Raw genomic sequence first — 22,481 nt, 5'->3', positions numbered from 1 at the left:
TTCACTTATGAAGCTTAGTTTGGCCCGATGTGAAATTCTGGATTGGAAATATTTTTCTTTAAGAATGTTGAATATTGGTTTCCAGTCTCTTCTGGCTTGTAGAGTTTCTGCTGAGGAGTCCACTGTTTTCCGTTGGGCTTCCCTTTGTAGGTGACCTGGACTTTCTCTCTGGCTACCCTTAGCATTTTTTTTTTCATTTTCACCTTGGAGAATCTGATGATTATGTATCTTGGAGTTGATCTTCTTGTGGAGTATCTTACTGGGGTTCTCGGCATTTCCTGAATTTGAACTTTGGCCCATCTTGCTAGCTTGGAGAAGTTCTCCTGTATGCTATCCTGATGTATGTTTTCCAACTCAGTTCCATTCTGCCCCTCTCTTTCAGGTACCCCAGTCAAGTCATAGGTTTGGTCTCTTTACATAATCTCATATTTCTCTGAGGTTTTGTTCATTCCTTCTCTTTTTATTTGTTTCTGTATTCTTGTCTGCCTGTCTATATGCAGAAAGATAGTGTTCAAGCTCTGAAATTCTTTCCACTTCTTGGTCCATCCTATGGATACTTGTGATTGCATTGTGAAGTTCTTGTGTATTACAAGAACTTTATTTTTTTATCTTTATCCAGTCTACCATTGATGGGCATTTAGGTTGATTCTGTGTCTTTGTTATTGTGAATAATGCTGCAATGAACATACTAGAATGATTCATGTTTATTTGGGTAAATGTGTGTTGATTTTGTATCCTGCAGTTTTATTGAATTTATCAGTTCTAATCATTTTTCTTGTGGAGTCTTTAGGTTTTTCCAAATATAAGATCATATTGTCTGCAAACAATGATAATTTGAGTTATTCCTTTCCAATTTGGATGCTTTTTATATCTTTCTCTTATCTAATTGCTCTAGCTAGGACTTCCAGTAGTATGTTGAATAACAGTGATGGCAGTGGGCATCCTTGTTGTGTTCCAGATTTTAGAGGAAAGGCTTTGTCCTTCCCCTATGCCCCAGGTAGGTCCAGGAGTCAAGGACTAGAGTCCAAAACCTTAGAAGTCTACCTGGTATTCTATTATACTGTGGCTGAGCTGGCCCTCAGACCACAAGACACAGTCCTTCCCACTCTTCTCTCCCCTTTCCAAAGGCAGAGGAACTGCCTTTAGTAGAGACAGGGTTTCGCCATGTTGGCCACTGCCAACCCAGGCCATGAGGAGGACTGCCAGACTACTGCTGATGTTCCCTTAAGGCCCAAGTTCTCTTAAATCAGCTTGTCCTGAATGTTACCTAGCCTGAGACTCACCCTTCAGGACAGTGGGCTCCCCTCTGGCCCAGGGAAGGTCCAGAAATGCTGCCCAAGGGTCAAGTCCTGTAATCAGGGACTCCAAGAGCCCTCTTGGTATTCTAACCCCCTGTATCTGTGGTGGTACCTAAGGTGCAAGACAAAGTCCCTTTTACATTTCCTTCTGCTTTTATCAAGCAGAAGTTTTGTCCTGCAGCCACCACAGCTGGTAATGTACTGAGTTCTACCTGAAGCCGGCAAGTCTCAGAGGCTCACCCAAGGCCCTCAACATAGTCCCTGGTTATTGCTGCTGGTTATTCAGAACCAAGGGCTCTTCACTTAGCAGGTGATAAATGCTGGCAGGGCTGGGTCCTTTCCTTCAATGCAGTGGGTTCCCTCTGGCCCAGGGTGTGTCTAGTAATGTCACCTGGTTTCTAGGGCCTAGAATGGAGGCCTCATGACTCTGACCAGTGCCCTATCCTGCTGTGGCTGCGCTGGTATCCTAGACGCAAGACAATGGTCTCCCCACTTCTCCCTCTCCTATTCTCAAGTGGAAGGAAGGGATCTCTTTTGGAGCTGTAAGCTGTGTAGCCTGGGGTAAGGGGAGGGGTGATGCCAATACTCTCTTGGCTACCCCAGCTGGTGTCTCAGTAGGTTGCATGCACTCCCAGTCTGCTGTCTCTGGGCCTAGTTCAGCACCAGGACTCACCTAAGAGTTGCAGTCCTTATGGCCTAGACTGCTTTTGAAGTTTACTTGGAGACAAAGAGCACTGTGGCCCTCACTGGTGAGGTTTACAGGCACTCAAGTTTAGACCACTGGGATTGGTGATTCTTCTCTGGCTAGGGCTGTTTTAAATCCTCCCTCCGTTTGCACATTTCAGCTGAGTTTGATCTAGTTTTCCTTTCTGCTCTGATTTCTGGTTCTTATGAAGGTGTTTTTTTCTGTGTAGACAGCTGTTAACTTGGTGTCCTTGCAGATGGAATGATCAGTGGAGCCTTCTATTTTGCCATCTTGATCCGCCACCATATATCATTCTTATCAATCATTTTCTGTTTATGCACCTGAAAATACACTGGTATACAAAATTAAGATCCTTACTTTCACAGAATTTGTGTTCTAATGGGGGAAGTCAATAATCGGTGGACACCAATACATATATAAATTAAATAACACATTAAAAGGTGTTGAGGACATGCTGGGCATGGTGGCTCATACTTGTAATCCCAGCACTTTGGGGGGCCGAGGCGGGTGAATCACTTGAGGTCAGGAGTTTGAGACAAGCCTGGCCAACATGGTGAAACCCTGTCTCTACTAAAAATACAAAAATTAGCTGGGTATGGTGGCAGGTGCCTGTAATTCCAGCTACTAGGGAGGCTGAGGCAGGGGAATCGCTTGAAGCTGGGAGGCAGAGATTGCAGTGAGCTGAGATCCTGCCACTACACTCCAGCCTGGACAACACAGTGAGACTCTGTCTCAAAAAAAATAAATAAATAAAAATAAAAGCTGTTGAGGACAATGGAGGAAAAGGCAGATCAGAGAAAGAACATTTACAAAAGCCAGAGGGAGTGTGAAGCAATTTTAAATGAGGTCAGATTTTTGGATAATTTCTATTGCTATGTTTTTAAGTTAACCAATGTTTCTTTTTGCAATGTCTGATCTGTTACATTTTTATTTCAGATATTATATTGTTATCTCTAGAAGTTCTATTTAGATCTCCTTTTTATCTTTCAATTCTCTCCTCATTTTGTTCATATTTTGCTTTATATCCTAGAGCATATTTATAATAGTTGTTTTAAGGTTCTTGTGTGATAGTTATATCATTTCTGTTATTTCTGTGTCTGATATTATTTATCTATTTTTTAAAACTTTATGGTTATAGGTCATATTTTTTCATTTCTTTGAATGCCTGGTGATTATTTTGAATTTTACATTGTTGAGCACTGGATCTTGTTATATTCCTTTTAAGAGCATTGAGTTGTGTTCTGGAATGCAGTTGAGTTTTTACAGATCACTTTGATCCATTTGAGACTTTCCTTTAGGGTATATCCAGAGTAACATCTAGTTTAGAGTTAATTTGTTTTTACTACTAAGATGTGGCTTTTCTGAGGATTTTATCCAATGTCCTGTGTATTTTGGGGTCTCTCCACACTGGCTGATGGAAACACAGGGTAGTCTCAGCCCTGTGTGAGTTCCAGGAATTACTCAGCTATTGCCTATCAGTGTTTTTTTCTTCAACTCCAAGTAGTTTCTTCCAGCTCATATCCAAATCATACTTAGAAGAAGACTGGGGGGGATCCTCTGCAGATTTCCAAAGTGCTCTCCCCACTCTCTGTATCTCCCTCTTCTTCATTACTCTGTCCCACAAATTCTAACCACCTCAACATCCTCAAATTCCAATCCATTCCCCTTACCTCAGGTAGAATTCTAGGTTCTGATTGGTTTTCCCTCCACGTGCTGTGACCTGGAAATGACCTCCAGGCAGTATCTCTTAGGAACCCCAGTTGTGTGGCATCTGTTGTACAATGCCTGAAAATGATTGTTTCATGTGTTTTGTCTGGTTTTCAACTTGTTCACAGAAAAAAGCAATTTGCACAGCAGTTAATTCTTCACAGACAGAAGCAGAAGTTCTACCAACTGCAAAACAACCAAAACAACTTGTTAAAAGACAGTATTTGTATGACTGGTCATAAATTACGTATAGAAGAATAGAGATTTTGTGAGAAAGATATGGGCCTGTACAGAGGGGTGAACTTGCAAATGACCATCTTGCACTTGGGGATAGTGTCTGTTTTCCTGATCCTAATCACTGGGAAGGATTCTGTAATCTCTGTCAAGTAAATTGCAAACACTACCACACATGGCCTTGGGTCTACTACTGTCTATGACATAAACAGTTTCTCCCTAGAGACTTAGTTGTGAGGGTACAGGGGGAAGGTAGCTTTTGGAGGGGCCTGGAAGACCCTTCCCTTTGTGCCTTCGACTCTGTATATATCTTGTGGTCAGATGTCTTACCATTACCCTCTCTGATAACTCCCCACCCACTTTCCCAATCACTAAACACTTTTTGAAACTATTCAACTCTTTCCTTTCAATGATTGAGCCCTTCATTGTTTCATCAGCTCCTCTTGTGTGAATCTCTGTGAATGTGTGCCAAGTTTGCAGTTTAATGCCTGTCCCATGTAGGAGCCCAATATCACGGTATATAAAGTTTCTACACTGGATATCCATGGACTGAAGAGGGGCCTAGCATTCAGGGTTCCACGCCAGTGAGTTTAGCTTATCCAAGGGTACCTCTAGAATGTGCTCAGAAATTTATTCCAAGTCAGAGTTGCATCCCCGAGGACTTTAGGCTCAGATGGACAACCCCATCATATTTACAGAATCCCTCAAAGATAATTTAAGTTTAAGATTGTCAGCCCACCTGGGGTGCACAGTGTTGACCAGGGTTTCTCAACCTTAGCACTGTTGACATTTGGGGCCAGATAATTCTTTGTTGTTCAGACCATCCTGTGAATTATAGTATGTTTAGCAGCATCCTTGGCATCTACCTACTAGATGTGAATAGCATCCTTCTCTTAATTTTGACAACCACAGATGTCTCCAGAATTGCCAAATGTCCCCTAAAGGTGCAAAATTGCATAGTTGAGAACTACTGGTAAAGAGGCACTATGGCATGCCAAGCTCTAGGGAGCCCACAGAAGTGCACCTCTGGGAACTAAAGCTGAAGAAACCCAAGAGGCCCCTTGGTATCTTCTTGGAAGAAGTTAGTCCAGAGTGTCTGCACCATGTGGAGTGTATACTGGGATGACATTGACCTTGGAATGTAAACTCCTGGGATTCTTGCCTCTGCAGATTTGGAGCAGGGTTTTCTTCTTTTCTGCTTTTCAGTTTACTTATTTGAAAATGAGGAATGGTGTTTACATCACAAAACACTGTAGTGAGGACAAAATGAGGTTTTATGTATATATACACCCATACATATACATATACACTTCTTCCAAATGATATAATAATATATAAACATTGAATGAATAATGGTTCAAATATAAGTGTACTTATTTGCCACTATGATTAAAAGGGCAATATAGGAAAAATACATTTTCTTCTAATCCATCATGTTGTAATAGTCCTCCCTGTGGTTTGCAGTATGGTTCTGTGCTAGAAGGCACAATAGGAAATCTCTAACTTTAAAAAAAAAGAAAAGAAAAAATATCTTTCTAGCAATTAAAATCTCAACTAAATTAGAATGCAAATAGGTTTTTATATTTGCTTCTTAATTTTGCATTCAATAATCTGACTAGAATGTGCAATAATTTAAATGCCTTGATGGGAGATAGTGGCTTTTAGTTCTCTTGGGATTTCATTGTAATAAACCTGGTAAATAATTCAGGAACATATGAGAGGCCAATGAATGGTCAGCACCTGGTGCTATATTGTTTGTGCCTAAGCACACAGACTCCAAAGATGGCACTCTCCACCTGTCACTGTTGTTCTGGCTTAAACATGGGCCCTGTGTTCAGTGGCTATTGAGATAATAGTAATGGATATTTTTGCCTTGTCCAATTTTCCTCCACAATCAAAGAAAACTGTGCTAAGCTGTTTAAAAAACACAAAGCAGAAGTGGCAGCCTCTTTTAGATTACCACTGGTAAAATTTCAAATCTATTTTCTCTATTAAGGGATTGATTGCTTTAAAGAATTAGGGATATGGCTATCTTTTCTACTGGTGCTAATTTGAGCCTTTTTGCCTTTCTGTCTTTGTTCCACAAGGCTGAGCTTCTCTTTAGATCACATTATTCATATTGCAAGGATCTTCTGAGAGAAATAACACCATCCTCTGGCCAGCCACTCACTCTGCAGGAGTTCCTAGAGCTCCCCAGTTTCTTTCCCTATTGCCTGAGTAGTCTATCTCACGCCTGTTAGTCTCACAGTTTAAATACAAACACACAAAGACTCTTGCAGGCAGCTTGGGTACCTTTCTTTGACCCCAGCCGACTGGACATAGAGAACAAGAGCTAGAGAGAACAAGAGCTAGAGTGACCGACAGATCATGTGTGGAGACAGCATGGGGCACCTGAGCCCAGCACCATCCAGGATCAGACAGAACTTAAGCCATGAGCTGCATAGAAAGATCTTGGGAGGGCACTGGGTTTCCCAGTATGGAAAAAAGAAAAATGTGGCTCACAAGTCTAAGCTAAGGTCTTTACAGTACTGGGCCATAAAAAGGATCTGAAAAGAAACTGCAGAAAATGTTAGATATGCTTTATCTTTGTTTTAAAAATATTATTTACTATAATGGCTTAAAATATGTTGATTTAAATATATGATATTTGATACCTTTGTAATATATATAATAAAGTGTATAATAAAATATAACTATATAATTAAAATAGATGATATTTTAAAACCTCTGTAATAAACCATTTACGTGTGTATGTGTGCGTGTGTGTGTGTGTACATGCCTTTGTTTAACAGGTTTAATTGCTTTCCTTTCTTCAGGAACCAGAGTGAGGGTACTCGAACAGTGACTGCCATCTGGTGGTTAACCAGAATCATCACCTTGTGTAGCCTGATGGTTACTAAGATGTCCACTCTTGACTCACATGGCATGCACTCGCAGCAGGGGACCAGTTGAAGGATGTCTGATTTTGGAGGGCGACCAGTTGAAGGATGTCTGATGAAGGAGCCTAGCGAAATAACCCTTTGCTTCTACCTGAATGAGTTGTTCACTCTGGATTCTGAGCCTGCAGCCAGCTCCAAAATGGGGCCTCTGAAGAAAAGATTTGAGTTGCTCTTGTGTCTTAGTCAAAGATCTACATCCCTACCAGTGGGTAACCAAGACTGTGAATAAGCACACACCAACAGGGGCATGTGGTGACATGGAGCCTGAAATAAACTGCTCTGAATTGTGTGACAGTTTTCCTGGCCAGGAGCTGGATCGGAGACCCCTTCATGATCTCTGCAAGACAACAATTGTAAGTGAGCAGCCACAGGATGCCAGGGCTGCTCAGATGTATGTGGTGGTGGTGGTGTTGGGGAGGAGGAGGTGGAGGGAAAGGGGGATGAGGAAGGGGAGGAGTGGGAGGAGAAACTGCTCATGCAGGATACATATTTCCCAGCACTTGGTGACGATGGGGCAGTTTGTTTTTGACCTATAGAAGATCCTTCATTCCTAACAGCTCCTCCTTATTCTGTCCTCAGACATCTTCCCACCACAGCAGTAAGACCATCTCTTCATTATCTCCTGTCCTCTTGGGTATTGTTTGGACTTTTCTCAGCTGTGGACTTCTGCTGATACTTTTCTTTCTTGCCTTTACAATTCGCTGCAGGAAGAACAGGTAAGCAGCCCAGTTTCTCATCACACATAGCTCAATCATGAAACCCCAAATGTTAGTATCTTTTGGCAGCACAAGCCACTATCTGGTCTCCCACTACAGGATTAAACCACATGAGACATTCCCTCTGAAATAGTCTACCTGTTGAGAAGGGGAAAGTTCTAGGTCGGTATTGTGCTAACTACTGCAAGGGTATCCAAAGAAGAGAATGAAGAGTCTCTCTCTATAATGGAGGTACAATCCTTCTGAGAAGATGAGGTATCTGTATTTAAAATGAAGACCATGTAGAGGATTCCAAAACAACACAAAAACTTGAGGACAGCACAGCAGAACCAGTCTGGGTGAGTTAGGGTTTCTGCAAAAGCAGTGAAGCACTGCTACCTGGCTATTTGCTAGATAATTCTGGCTGACTAGAAAGTCATCAGCTCATCAGGGTAAGTATGGCTCCCAGGATTCGCAAAAGAAGCAAAATGGTGACTTTTTTCTGAAGGGACTTATAGCACCTTGCCTTGGATGCAATTTCATCCTTCCTCAGGGCCCATCCCATCTCTCCCACCCCAACACTGTACCCTCATCCTACCACAGCCGTCCCAGGGTGCCTCATGAGAAGCCCTGCTCCAGCCCTCTCCTTAGCCCACAGCTGACTTCTAGATGGAGCCCACAATCAGAAATTAACAACTTCCTCAAACCAGCCAAACTCGTCTAGCCCCACTCCAGCCTTACCCTGTGTGGTGACCAAGCATGTCGTGCTCCATTGCCTGTGGATTTGACACTCAGATGAGAATTGGTCAGTTGCATTTTGCGATGCTGTTTTGCCATGTTAGGCATGGAGGACGTGGAATTGTTAAGCAGCGGTGATTGGTTGTTGGGTCAGCCTCAGCATGGTGGTGATATGTGGCACTCCAACTAGAGTATACCCCAGAGACTGCCTCAGCCACTTTTCATTCTGTTCCTCAAGCACACTACGCTGACTCCCATCTCAAGGCTTTTGTACTTACTGTTCCTGTACTGTTCCCTCTGCCTGGAAGTCCTCCTCAGATATTCCCATGACTAGTTCCTTCTCATCTTGTAGGTCTTGGCTCCAGTGTCACCTCTTCAGAGACACCTTTCCTGATCATCCTATCTAAAGTAGTATCCCTACCCATGATCACCCCCTCATCTCATTCCATATCCTATCAGCCTGTTTTATGTTCCTTATAGCAAGCATAGTCTGCTATTACCATATTTGTTGATTTACCTGTTGATTGTCTGTATCCCCTACCAGAATGGAATTCTGTGAACACAGGGACTTTGCCTGTCCTCTTGTGCCCACCACTGTGTCTCCAGCATTTAGAACAGACTCTGGGATATAATAGGTGCTCAGTAAATATGCATCCAGTGATCCTGGGAGGAAAGAGATTTAAATCCCAACGGTGGCTGCTGCCAACAAAATGACTGGGAAAATCATGCATTTCAAGGTTAGAGAACTATGGAGTACAGTCTTTTCAGCTGTAACATGTTTCTATAATGCAAAGTAATACTCAATTGGTATTACCCAGTTGGTAATAAGAAAATTATGTCATTGATTCATATGTTACTTTTCCCCCAGCAAATCAATAATTTAAACATTCAGGGGCAAGCTTTCTCACAGCTAGTAAAGGAAGCTTTAAGCTTGGCAGTTCCTTCCCTTGGGGCAAGTAGTGTCTGGCTTAATGGCTTAAGAACTTGTGTCTTCCCTACAAGATGAGGCTGTAGGAGTAGATGAAGAAGTGGAGAAGACATTTGCCTTATGTTTAAAAACTTCAGTTGATTATTAAAGAAAGCACAGATCCAGAGCAGATTTTTAATTTTTTGACAATGTTATCTATTGGAGATGAATGCCCCTGAGGACCTGTGTCTTGAGATTTAAGACTGTAGAAGTTGACTTTGATCCTGGGTACAAATGCTAGTGGACATTTACTGGGTGGTAGTGTTTTAGTTGGAATAATTAATATTTTATTAATACTCTTGTTACAAAGTTAACTGTTTTGAGTGTTATGACCCCATCCTATTTTCCCCACAGTCTATTATTTTTACATATAATTTTGCAGAATACAAGGTTTATCAAGTATTTATATATCCTGTTAAAACAGGAACACCTGTAAACAGCATTATACTAGAAACCCTTATATTTCTTTCACTCTATTAAATATTTTGCTGCCTGTTTTGTTTGCAGTGGGAGCATGACTTGGCATAAAGAATAAAATATTAAGAGGTATTGTGAATAGAAACACATTTTACAATTAAGTGGCTTACAAGGTCAGACAAGGAAAGATAAAATAACCCAGTTTCAAAAGTGTTTTATTGAACAATACATTTGTTAAAAGATGCAGCATCACAATCAGATGCTTTATTTCGTTACAATTCTGTGGTCTCTAAATTTGGGACTGTGTGTGTGAGTATTCATGTGTGTGTACATGCAAGAAAGGAGAGGAAGAAAAATATTTTAACACAATAAAAATAATATAAAAATATTTAAATCCAGTTGCAGATATTGAATTTTTATAAAAATTTCAAAAACCAGTAAAGATAAAGAAAACTTGAACACTATCAACCAACTTGACCCAATTGACATTTATATTACCTTTCACCCAACAACAGCAGAATACATATTCTTTTGAAGTACACATGGAACATTTACCAAGATATATCATATTCTGGGCCATAGAAAAAGTCTCATTAAATTTAAAAGGGTTCAAGCCGGGTGCAGTGGCTCATGCCTGTGATCCCAGCACTTTGGGAAGCTGAGGCGGATAGATCACCAGAGGTCAGGAGTTTGAGACCAGCCTGGCCAACATGGTGAAAACCCAACTCCACTAAAAATGCAAAAATTAGATGGGTGTGGTGGCATGCACCTGTAGTCCCAGCTACTTGGGAGGCTGAGGCAGGAGAACCCGGGAGGCAGAGGTTGTAGTGAGCTGAGATCATGCCACTGCACTCCAGCCTGGGTAACAGAGCAAGACTCTGTCTCAAAAAAAAAAAAAAAAAATTAAAGGATTCAAGTCATATAAACTATGTTTTCTGACAATGAAATTAAAATGGAAATCAATAACAGAAAGATCTCTGGAAAATCCTGAAATATTTAGAAACTACATAGAACACTTTAATCCATGGTCAAAAAAGAAATCAAAAGGAAAACTAGAAAATATTGACCAGAATTAAAATGAAAATACAACCTAGATTTGTTGGATGCCACTAAAGCAGTGTTAGGGGGAAATCTAGAGAACTAAACCCCATATTAGAAAAGAAGAAATGTCTCAAATCCATGACCTCATCTTCCACCTTACAAACAGAAAAAAAGAGCAAATGAGACCCAAAGTAAGTAGAAGAAAGGAAATAATAAAGATCAGGTTAGAAAATAAAATAGGAAACAGAAAACAATAGGAAAAAAAAGTCAGTAAAGCCAAAAGCTATGAAGATAAGTAAAACTGATCAACCTCTAGCCAAAGTGATCAGAAAAAAAAGAAATAAGATACAATTACCCAAATAAGGAATGGGAGAGGTGACATCACTATAGATTCTGTAGATATGACGGATAAGGTAATGTTGTAAACAACTATGGTAGATAGCCTCTAAGATGTTCTTCGATGATTCCCACCTCCTTGTAGTCACACTCCTATGAAGTCCTCTCTCCTTGAGTATGAGGTGAACTTACTAACTTGCTTTTTAGTGAGATGTCGCTTTTGGCATTAGTTCACAAAAACTGTGGCTTCCACCTTAGATCTCTCTCATTGTCCCACTAACTCCCACTCTGTGGGAGGCCAGCTGTTGTGTTATAAGCTGTCCTGTAAAGAGGCCCCCATTGGCAAGGAACTGATGTTTCCAGCCTGCAGCCAGCAAGTACCTGGGGCTTGCTAACAGCCATGTCAGTGAACTTTGAAACAGGTGACACCTTGACTGTATTCTTGTGACACCTTGACTGTATTCTTATGTGAAAACCTGAGCCACAGGCACCCAACTAAGCTGTGACTTAGAAATATTACCAGTTCAACTTCAAACTCTTCTAAAAAAACTGAAAATAAAGAAGTAATTCCCAACTCATTCTATGAGGGCAGCATTACCCTGATTTCAAAATTGAATAGGAAGAAGAAGAAGGAGAAGAAGGAGAAGGAGGAGGAGGAGGAGAAGGAGAAGAAGGAGGAGAAGAAGAAGAGGAAGAGGAAGAAGAAGAAGAAGAAGGGAGGAGGAAAGCTATAGGCTAATATGTCCTATAAACATAGATTCAAAATTTTAAACAAAATTTTAACAAATTGAGTATCACCAAATGTTAAAAAGAGAATACATCATTGCGACAACGTGAGGTTTATCCCTGGAATGCAAGCTTTGTTTAATATCTAAAGATTGATCAATAACTCATGACATTTACCAACTAAAAAAGAAAACTATATGATCATCTCAGTAGATACAGAAAAATTTTTTGACAAACTTCAACATCAATTTCTGACAAAGTCTCAACAAACAGCATAGAACAGAACTTCCTCCCCATTGCGCAGCACAGCTGCTGTGGCAGATTGTGGCCAGACTGCTTCTTTAAGTGGGACCCCGATCCATCCCCCCTCACTGGGCAGGACCTCCTTGTGAGAATTTCAGCAACTCCAGCCAGGGTTTTATGGACAGAACTCTGATCTCTCTGGGACAGAGCCCCTCAGGGGAGGGGTGGCCACAGTCTCTGTGGTTCAGCCAACTTAGCCTTTCCTGCCTGCTGGCTCTGGAGAGTCTGGGCAGTCTGGACAAAAGGGGATCCCCCCCAGTGCAGTGCACCCAGTCCCCCAAGGGGCAGCCAGACTGCTTCTTGAGGCAGATCCCTGATCCCATTCCTCCTGACTGGGTGAGAACTCCCAAAGGGATCCCCAGACACCTCTTACAGGAGTGTTTGGGCCAGCGTCAGTTTGGAGCAGGCAGCCATCTTTGCTGTTTTGCACCCTTTGCTGGTGATCGTGATACCTCCAGGTGCAGAAGGGACCCAGGTGATTAGGGTCTGGGGTGGACCACTAGCAAACCACAGCAGCCCTGCAGAAGAGGAGCCTGACTGTTAAAAGAAAAACAGAAAGCAGCAACAACAACATAAACAAAAAAGACCCCCAAAAAAACCCATTGAAATGTCAGCAACCTCAAAGACTGAAGGTAGATAAGCCCACAAAGATAAGAAAGAATCAATGCAAAAATGCTGAAAACTCAAAAAGCTAGAGTGCCTCTTCTCCAAATGATTGTAATACCTCTCCAGCAAGGGCACAGAACTGGGCTGAGACTGAGATGGCTGAATTGACAGAAGTAGCCTTCAGAATGAGGGTAATAACGAACTTTGCTGAGCTAAAGGAGCATGTTCTAACCCAATGCAAAGAAGCTAAGAATCATGATAAAACATTACAGGAGCTGATAACCAGAATAGCCAGTTTAGAGAGGAACATAAAACACCTAATAGAGCTGAGAAACACAACGTGAGAACTTCACAATCCAATCACTAGTGTCTATAGCTGAGTAGACCAAGCAGCAGAAAGAATCTCAGAGCTTGAAAACTGTCTTTCTGAAATAAGACAGGCAGACAAGAATAGAGAAAAAAGAATGAAAACAAACAAAACCTCCAAGAAATATGGGATTACGTAAAAAGACCAAACCTACAACTGATTGGAGTACCTGAAAGAGACGGGGAGAATGGAACCAAATTGGAAAACATACTTCATAATGTCATCCAGGAGAACCTCGCCAATCTAGCAAGACAGGCCAACATTCAAATTCAGGAAATGTGGAGAACCCCAGTAAGATACTCCACAAGAAGATCAACCCCAAAACACATAATCGTCAGATTACCCAAGGTCAAAATGAAAGAAAAAATGTTAAGGGCAGCCAGAGAGAAAGGCCAGGTCATCTACAAAGGGAAGCCCATCAGACTAACAGTGGACCTCTCAGCAGAAATCCTAGAAGCCAAAGAAACTGGAGGCCAATATTCAACATTTTTTTTATTTTTTGTTTTTTTGAGACTGAGTCTCGCTCTGTCACCCAGGCTGGAGTGCAGTGGCGCGATCTCAGCTCACTGCAAGCTCCGCCTCCCGGGTTCACGCCATTCTCCTGCCTCAGCCTCCCGAATAGCTGGGACTACAGGCACCCGCCACCGCGCCCAGCTAATTTTTTGTATTTTTAGTAGAGACAGGGTTTCACTGTGTTAGCTAGGATGGTCTCGATCTCCTGACCTCGTGATCTGCCCACCTCGGCCTCCCAAAGTGCTGGGATTACAGGCGTGAGCCACTGTGCCCGGCCTCAACATTCTTAAAGAAAAGAATTTCCAACCCAGAATTTCATATCAGGCCAAATTAAGCTTCATAAGTGAAGAAGAAATAAGATCCTTTTCAGATAAGCAAATGCTGAGGGAATTGTTACAACCAGGACTGCCCTGCAAGTGCTCCTGCAGGAAGCACTAAATATGGAAAGAAAAACCTTACCAGCCACTACAAAAACACACTGAAGTACACAGACCAGTGACACTATGAAGGAACCACATAAGCAAGTTGGCAAAATAAACAGCTAGCGTCATGATGACAGGATGAAATTCACACATAACAACACTAACCTTAAATGTAAATGGGCTAAATGCCCCAATTAAAAGACAGAGAATGGCAAGCTGGCCAAAGAGCAAAGACCCGTCAGCATCAGCAAACACCCAGATGCTGTCTTCCAGAGACCCATCTCAAGTGCAGAGACACACATAGGTTCAAAATAAAGGAATGGAGGAAAATTTACCAAGCAAACGGAAAACAGAAAAAAGCAAGGGTTGCAGTCCTAGTTTCTGACAAAACAGACTTTAAACCAACAAAGATAAAATAGACAAGGGCATTCCATAATGGTAAAAGGCTCAATTCAACAAGTAGCGCTAAGTATCCTAAATACATATGCACCTAATATAGGAACAACCAGACTCATAAAGCAAGTTCTTAGAGCCCTACAAAGAGACTTAGACTCCCACACAATAATAGTGAAAGACTTTAACACTCCACTGACAATATTAGACAGATCATTGAGACAGAAAATTAACAAAGATATTCAGGACCTGAACTAAACTCTAGATTGAATGGACCTGATAGTTATCTACAGAACTCTCCACCCAAAAACAACAGAATATACATTCTTTTCATAGCCACATGGCACTCTAAAATTGATCATATAATCAGAAGTAAAACACTCCTCAGCAAATGCAAAAGAACTGAAATCATAACAAACAGTCTCTCCAACCACAGCACAATCAAATTAGAACTCAAGAATAAGAAATTCACTCAAAACCATACAACTACATGGAAATGAACAACCTGCTCCTGAATGACTCCTGGGTGAATAATGAAATTAAGGCAGAAGTCAAGAAGTTCCTTGAAACTAGTGACAACAAAGAGACAGTGTACCAGAATCTCTGGGACACAGCTAAAGCTGTGTTGAGAGAAATTTATAGCACTAAATGCCCACATCAAAAAGCTAGAAAGATCTCAAATCAACAACCTAACATCACAACTAAAAAAACTAGACAACCAAGAGCAAACAAATCCCAAAGCTAGCAGAAGACAAGAAATAACCAAGATTGGAGTGGAACTGAAGGAGATAGAGACACAAAAAAAAAAAAATTTCAAAAAACCAACAAATCCAGGAGCTGATTTTTTTTGAAAAAAAAAAAGTTAATAAAATAGGCTGTTACCTAAATTAATAAAGAAGAAAGAGAAGAATCAAATAGACACAATGACAAATGATAGGGGGGATATCACCACTGACCTCACAGATACAAACAACCATCAGAGAATGCTATAAACACCTCTATGCACATAAACTAGAAAATCTAGAAGGAATGGGTAAATTCCTGGGCACAAACACTTGCCCAAGACTGAACCAGGAAGAAATGGAATCCCTGAATAGATCAATAATGAGTTCTGAAATTCAGGCAGTAACAAATAGCCTAGCAACCAAAAAAAGCCCAGGAACAGACGAATTTACAGCTAAATTCTACCAGAGGTACAAAGAGGAGCTGGTACCATTTCTTCTGACACTATTTCAAACAATTGAAAAGGAGGGACTCCTCCCTAACTCATTCTATGAGACCAGCATCATCCTGATACCAAAACCTGGCAGAGACACAATAAAAAAACAAAACCTCAGACAAATATCCCTGATGAACATCAATACAAAAATCCTCAATAAAATACTGGCAACCCAAATCCAGCAGCACATCAAAAAGCTTATCCACCACGATCAAGTTGACTTCATCCCTGAGATTCAAGGTTGGTTCAACATATGCAAATCAATAAATGTAACTCATCACATAAACCACATGATTATCTCGATAGACACAGAAAAGGCCTTTGATAAAGTTCAACATCTCTTCAATAAACTCTCAATAAACTAAGTATTGAGGAATATACCTAAAAATAACAAGAACTATCTATGACAAACCCACAGCCAGTATCATACTAAGTAGGCAAAAGCTGGAAGCATTCCCCCTGAAAACTGGCACAAGACAAGGATGGCGTCTCTCACCACTTTTATTCAACCTAGTATTGGAAGTTCTGGCCAGGGCAATCAGGCAAGAGAAAGAAATAAAGTGTATTTAAATAGGAAGAGAAGAAGTCAAACTGTCTTTGTTTGCAGATGACATGATCCTATGTCTAGAAAACCCCATCCTCTCAGCCCAAAAGCTTCTTAAGCTGATAAGCAACTTCAGCAAAGTCTCAGGATACAAAATCAATGTGTAAAAATTGCTAGCATTCCTATAAACCAACAACAGGCAAGCAGAGAGCCAAATCATGAATGAACTCCCATTCACAGTTGCTACAAAGAATAAAATACCTAGGAATACAGCTAACAAGAGAAGTGCAGGGCCTCTTCAAGGAGAACTGCAAACCACTGCTCAAGGAAATCAGAGAGGACACAAGCAAATGGAAAAACATTTCATGCTCATGGATAGGTAGAATCAATATTGTGAAAATGGCCATATGGCCCAAAGAAATTTATAGATTGAATGCTATTCCCATTAAACTACCATTGGCATTCTTCACAGAATTAGAAAAAACTATTATAAAATTCATATGGAACCAAAAAAGAGCCCCAATAGCCCCAATATCTTTTTGCTTAGGATTCTAAGCAAAAAGAATAAAGCTGGAGGCATCATGCTACCTGACATCAAACTATAGTACCAGGCTACGGTAAACAAAACCTCATGGTACTGGTACAAAAACAGATACATAGACCAATGGAACAGAATAGAGAACTCAGAAATAAGACCACACACCTACAAACATCTGATATTCAACAAATCTGACAAAAATGAGCAATGGGGAAAGGACTCCCTATTTAATAAATGGTGCTGCAAAAACTGGCTAGCCATATGTGGAAAATTGAAAGTGGACCCCTTCCTTACACCGTATACAAAAATTAACTCAAGATGGATTAAAGACTTAAATGTAAAACCCAAAACTGTAAAATCCCTAGACGAAAATCTAGGCAATACCATTCAGGACATAGACATTTCATGATGAAAATGCCAAAAGCAATTGCAACAAAACCAAAAATTGGCAAATGGGATCTAATTAAAGAGCTTCTGCACAGCAAAAGAAACTGTCATCAGAGTGAACAGACAACCTGCAGAATGGGAGAAAATTTTTGCAATCTATCCATCTGACAAAGGTATAATATCCAGAATCTACAAGGAACTTCAACAAATTTACAAGAAAAAAATAACCCCATTAAAAAGTGGGCAAAGGGCATGAACAGTCACTTCTCAAAAGAAGACATACATGCAGCCAACAAACATGAAAAAAAGCTCAACATCACAGATCATAAGAGAAATGCAAATCAAAACCACAATAAGAGGTGGGTGGGTCACTTGAGGTCAGGAATTCAAGACTAGCCTGGCCAACATGGCAAACCTTGTCTCTACTAAAAATACAAAAATTAGCTAAGCATGGTGGTGAGCACCTGTAATTCCAGCTACTCAGGAGGCTGAGGCACAAGAATTGCTTGGACCCAGGTATTGCTTGAACCCAGGAGGCAGAGGTTGCAATGAGCCGAGATCTGCACTCCAGCCTGGGTGACAGAGTGAGACAATGTCTCAAAAATAAAAATAAAATAAAATGAAATAACCCATGATGAGATACCATCTCTTGCCAGTCAGAATGGTGATTACTAAAAAGTCAAGAAACAACAGATGCTGGTGAGGTTGTGGAGAAAAAGGAATGCATTTACACTGTTGATGGGAATGTAAATTAGTTCAACCATTGTGGAAGGCAGTGTGGCAATTCCTCAAAGATCTAGAATCAGAAATACCATTTGACCCAGCAATCTTATTACAGGGTATATACCCAGGAATATAAATCATTCTTTTATAAAGATACATGCATGCATAACTTCACTGCAGGACTATTCACAATAACAGAGACATGGAATCAACCCAAATGCCCATCAATGATAGACTGGATAAAGAAAATGTGGTACATATATACCATGGAATACTATGCAGCCATAAAAAGGAATAAGATCATGTCCTTTGCAGGGACCTGGATGGAGCAAACTAATGCAGGAACAGAAAACCAAACACCGCATGTTCTCACTTATAAGTGGGAGCTGAACTATGAGAACACATAGACACATATGGGGAGAACAACACACACTGGGGCCTGTTGGGGAAGGTTGGGGGAGGGAGAGCATAAGGAAGAACAACTAATGGATGCTGGGCTTAATACCTAGGTGATGGGTTGATCTGTGCAGCAAACCACCTGGCACATGTTTACCTATGTAACAAACCTGCACAGGTACCCTGGAACTTAAAAGTTAAAAAAATTTTAAAAAGAAGAGAACTTCCTCAACCTGATAATGTGCATCTATAAAAAAAACCTATACCTAACATCATTTTTAATGGTAAAAGACCGAATCCTTTCCCATTAGGATCAGAAAGAAGACAAGATATCCACTCTCACGACTTCTATTCAACACTGGAAGTTTTAGCCAGTGCAATAAGGTAAGAAAAATAAACAAAAGTCACCTACTTTTTAAAAAAAAGTAAGAATGAAAAGATTTTTACCCTCAGATGACCTGATCACCTATGTAGAAAATCCAGTGAAACATTTAAAAGGAAGAAACAGGGCAGGCATGGTAGCTCACCCACCCAAAGTGTAATCCCACCACTTTGGGAAGCTGAGACAGAAGGATCACTTGAGGTCAGGAGTTCAAAACCAGCCTGGGCACAGAGTGAGACCTTGTCTCTATAAAAAATTAAAAAATTAGCTGGGTGTGGTGGTGCATAGCTTTAGACCCAGACACTTAGAAGGCTGAGGTGGGAGGATTGCTTGAATCCAGGAGTTTGAGGCTACAGTGAGCTAAGATTGTGCCACTGCACTCCAAACTGGGTGACAGAGCCAGACCCTATCTCTAAACAAAACAAAACTACTAGAACTAATACATGAGTTTAGCAAGGTTGCAGGATACAAGATCAATGTACAACACTCAACTGTATTTCCATATACTAACAACAAATAATTGAAAAAGTGAAATTAAAAGCAATACCATTTACAACAGCATCAAATAGATGAAATATTTAGGGATAACCTAACAAACAATGTGAAATGCCTGTACACTGAAAACTTTAAAACATTGCTAAGAGAATTTTTAAAAATCTAAATAAATGGAGATACATTGTGTTGCTGGGTTGGAAGACTCAATATTGTTTAAATGTCAGTTCTTCCCTAGTTGATTTATAGACTTAATCCAATAACAGTCACATTTCCTTTTTTTGTATAAATTGACAAACTGATTATAAAATTCATGTGAAAATATGAAGGACCTAGAATAGACAAAACAATTTTTAAAAAGAATGAAGTTGGAAGACTAGGACCACCTGATTTCAAGACATATTACAAAACTAACAGTAATGCAGACAGTTTGGTACTGGGCAAAGATAGACATATTCATCAACAGAACAGAATAGACTACAGAAATAAATCCACATGTATATGGTCAACTGATTTCCAACAAAGGTACAAAGGCAATTCAGTGGAGAAGGGACAGTCTTTTCAGCAAATACTGCTGGAACAAATGTATATCCATATGCAAAAATGAACTTTGATCTAGCTACATGTTACACCATATTAAGAAATTAACTCAAAATGGATCACAGACCTATTTATAAAACCTAAACCTGTAAAGTTTATAAAAGAAAACATATAAAAAAAATTTTGTGACCTTGGAATAAGCAAATATTTCTTAGGTACAATACCAAAAGCATGGTCCATAAAAGAAAACACTGATGAATTAGACTTTTTAATCATTAAGAACATCTTCTCTTTCAAAGAGAATCTTAAGAGAATGAGAAAAAGCCACAGACTAGAATAAAATATTTGAAATCATATATCTGGCTGGGTGTGGTGGCTCACGCCTGTAATCCCAGCACTTTAGGAGGTTGAGGTGGGTGGATCACCTGAGGTCAGGAGTTCAAGACCAGCCTGGCCAACATGGTGAAACCCCGTCTCTACTAAAAATACAAAAAAAAATGAGCCATGCGTGGTGGAGGCACCTGTAAATCGTAGCTACTCAGGAGGCTGAGGCAGGAGAATTGCTTGAACTCAGGAAGCAGAGGTTGCAGTGAGCCAAGATTGCTCCATTGCACTCCAGCCTGGGTGACAACAGTGAAACTCCATCTCAAAAAAAAAAAGAAAAAAAAAAAAACGCAATACAGTGGTGCTCCCTTATCTGTGGTTTTGCTTTCCATGGTTTCAGTTACCTGTGGTCAACCATGGCCTGAAAATATTAAATGGAATATTCCAGAAATAACCAATTCATAGGTTTTAAATTGTACACCTTTCTGAGGAGCTTGGTGAAATCTCATGCTGTTCCACTCTGGCCCACCCAGGACACAAATACTCCTTTTGTCCAACATATCCATGCCATATACACTACCTGCCTGTTAGTCTCTTAGTAGCCATCTTGGTTATCAGATTGCCTGTCATGGTATTGAAGTGCTTTGTGTTCAAGTAACCCTTATTTTGTGGTGGCCCCAAAGTTCAAGAGTAGTGATGCTGACATATTGTTATAATTTGGTATGGTTTGGCTCTGTGTCCCCACCCAAATCTCATCTCAAATTGTAATCCTCACATGTCAAGGGAGGGACCTGGTGGAAGGTGATTGGGTGATGGGGGCAGTTTCCTTCATGCTGTTCTCATGATAGTGAGGGAGTTCTCACAAGATCTGGTTGTTTGTTAAGTGTCTGGCCCTTTCCCCTGCACACTCTCTCTCTCCTGCCACCTTGTGAAAGTGTGTCTTGCTTCCCCTTTGCCTTCCGCCATTATTGTAAGTTTCCTGAGGCCTCCCCAGCCATGCAGAACTGTGAGTCAATTAAACCTGTTTTTCTTTATAAATTATTCAGTCTCATGTAGTACCTTTATAGCAGTGTGAGAACAGACTAATACATAATTGTTTTATTATTAGTTATGGTTGCCAATTCCTTACTGTGCCTAATTTATAAATTAAACTTTATTATAGGTATATATGTATAGGAAAAATCAGTATATATGGGGCTCAGTACTATCCATGGTTTCAGGCATCCACTGGGGGTCTTGGAATGTATCCCCCCTTAGATAAGGGGGACTATTGTAATAAGAAAACAAACAATTCAATATTTTAAAATGGGTAAAAGATTTCAACAGATACTTCACCAAAGAAGATATATGGATGACAAATAAGCATATGAAAAGATGTCCAATACCATTACTCATTAAGGAAATGCAAATTAAAACTACATTAAAATACCACTACACACTCATTAGAATGGCTAAAATTAAAAAGACTGAGTAAATCCCATGTTGGCACACACTGCTGATGAGAACATAATTTGGTCCAACCACTTCACTTTGGAAGGCAGTCTGGGAGATTATTTATTTATTTATTCCATTCCTGGCTGATTTTTTTTTATAGAAATAGAGTTTTGCTATGTTCCTCAGGTTGGTCTCAAACTCCTGGGCTCAAGCAATCTGCCTGTCTTGGCCTCTCAAAGTGCTAGCATTGCAGGCATGAGCCACCGCGCCCGGCCATGGCAGTTTCTTTAAAAGTTCAGCATATACCTATGATGTGATCTAGCTATGCCACTCTTAGGTTTTTACCCAAGAGAAATGAAACTGCATGTCCATATAAAGACTTGTACGCCAATGTTCATAGCAACTTTCTTTGTAATAGCCAAAAACTGGAAATAGCACAAATACACATTAGCAAGTGAATGGCTAAACAAATTGTAGTATATCCATACAATAGAATCCTGCTCAGCAATTTAAAACATGAATTATTGATACTTGGAAGAACAAAGATGAATCTCAAAATAATTACACTGAATGAAAGAAGCCAGGCAAAATGACTACATGCTATGTAAATCCAATTCCACAAAGTTCTAAAAAACTAAACTAATCTATTGTTAACTAATCTGTAGTGACAGAAGCAGATCAGTCGTTGCCTGTGGATGAGTAGGGTTGGCAAAGAGTCAGGAAAGGAGGATGACAGAGGGGCATGTGGAAGCTTTTTGGGGTGATGGATATGTTTTTACCTTGATTATGGTATTTCACAGGTGCATACATATATCAAAACTTATCAAATCATGTACTTTAAATATGTCATGCACTTTAAATTGTGTGCCAGTTATACCTTAATAAAGCTAGTAAAACTATTATACATTCTTATTTTTCTGAGCAGGTTCTCATGGAGAACAAAATACACCATACCTAGTGTTCGTTTTCTTTTTTTTAATTAATTAATTAATTGATTTTTATTAGTGTTCATTTAAAAGGACCTTGCTAGGTGTCCTAAAACCTATCTGATGACTTTGCCTGATACTGATGATTTTATTATGATTTTAAAAAAT

The 22,481-nt window shown here is 40.2% G+C and overlaps 1 protein-coding gene across 4 annotated transcripts in view; it reads left to right on the top strand.

Annotated features, from left to right (window-relative positions):
* Positions 1-22,481, top strand: part of GPR156 (G protein-coupled receptor 156) — a 120,419-nt gene that overhangs the window by 34,028 nt on the left and 63,910 nt on the right. For all 4 annotated transcript variants that reach the window (XM_001164405.7, XM_054682193.2, XM_054682194.2 and 1 more), the window contains 2 exons: positions 6,762-7,237; positions 7,464-7,600. In XM_001164405.7, the coding sequence (XP_001164405.1) occupies positions 7,142-7,237; positions 7,464-7,600 (233 nt within the window). In that variant the 5' untranslated portion in view covers positions 6,762-7,141. The remainder of the gene's footprint in view (positions 1-6,761; positions 7,238-7,463; positions 7,601-22,481) is intronic.

This window comes from Pan troglodytes, chromosome 2 (assembly GCF_028858775.2).
Source record: "Pan troglodytes isolate AG18354 chromosome 2, NHGRI_mPanTro3-v2.0_pri, whole genome shotgun sequence".
Classification (NCBI taxonomy): domain Eukaryota; kingdom Metazoa; phylum Chordata; class Mammalia; order Primates; family Hominidae; genus Pan; species Pan troglodytes.
Note: the sequence above shows the minus strand (reverse complement) of the source record. Positions and strands in the feature narration are given on the sequence as shown.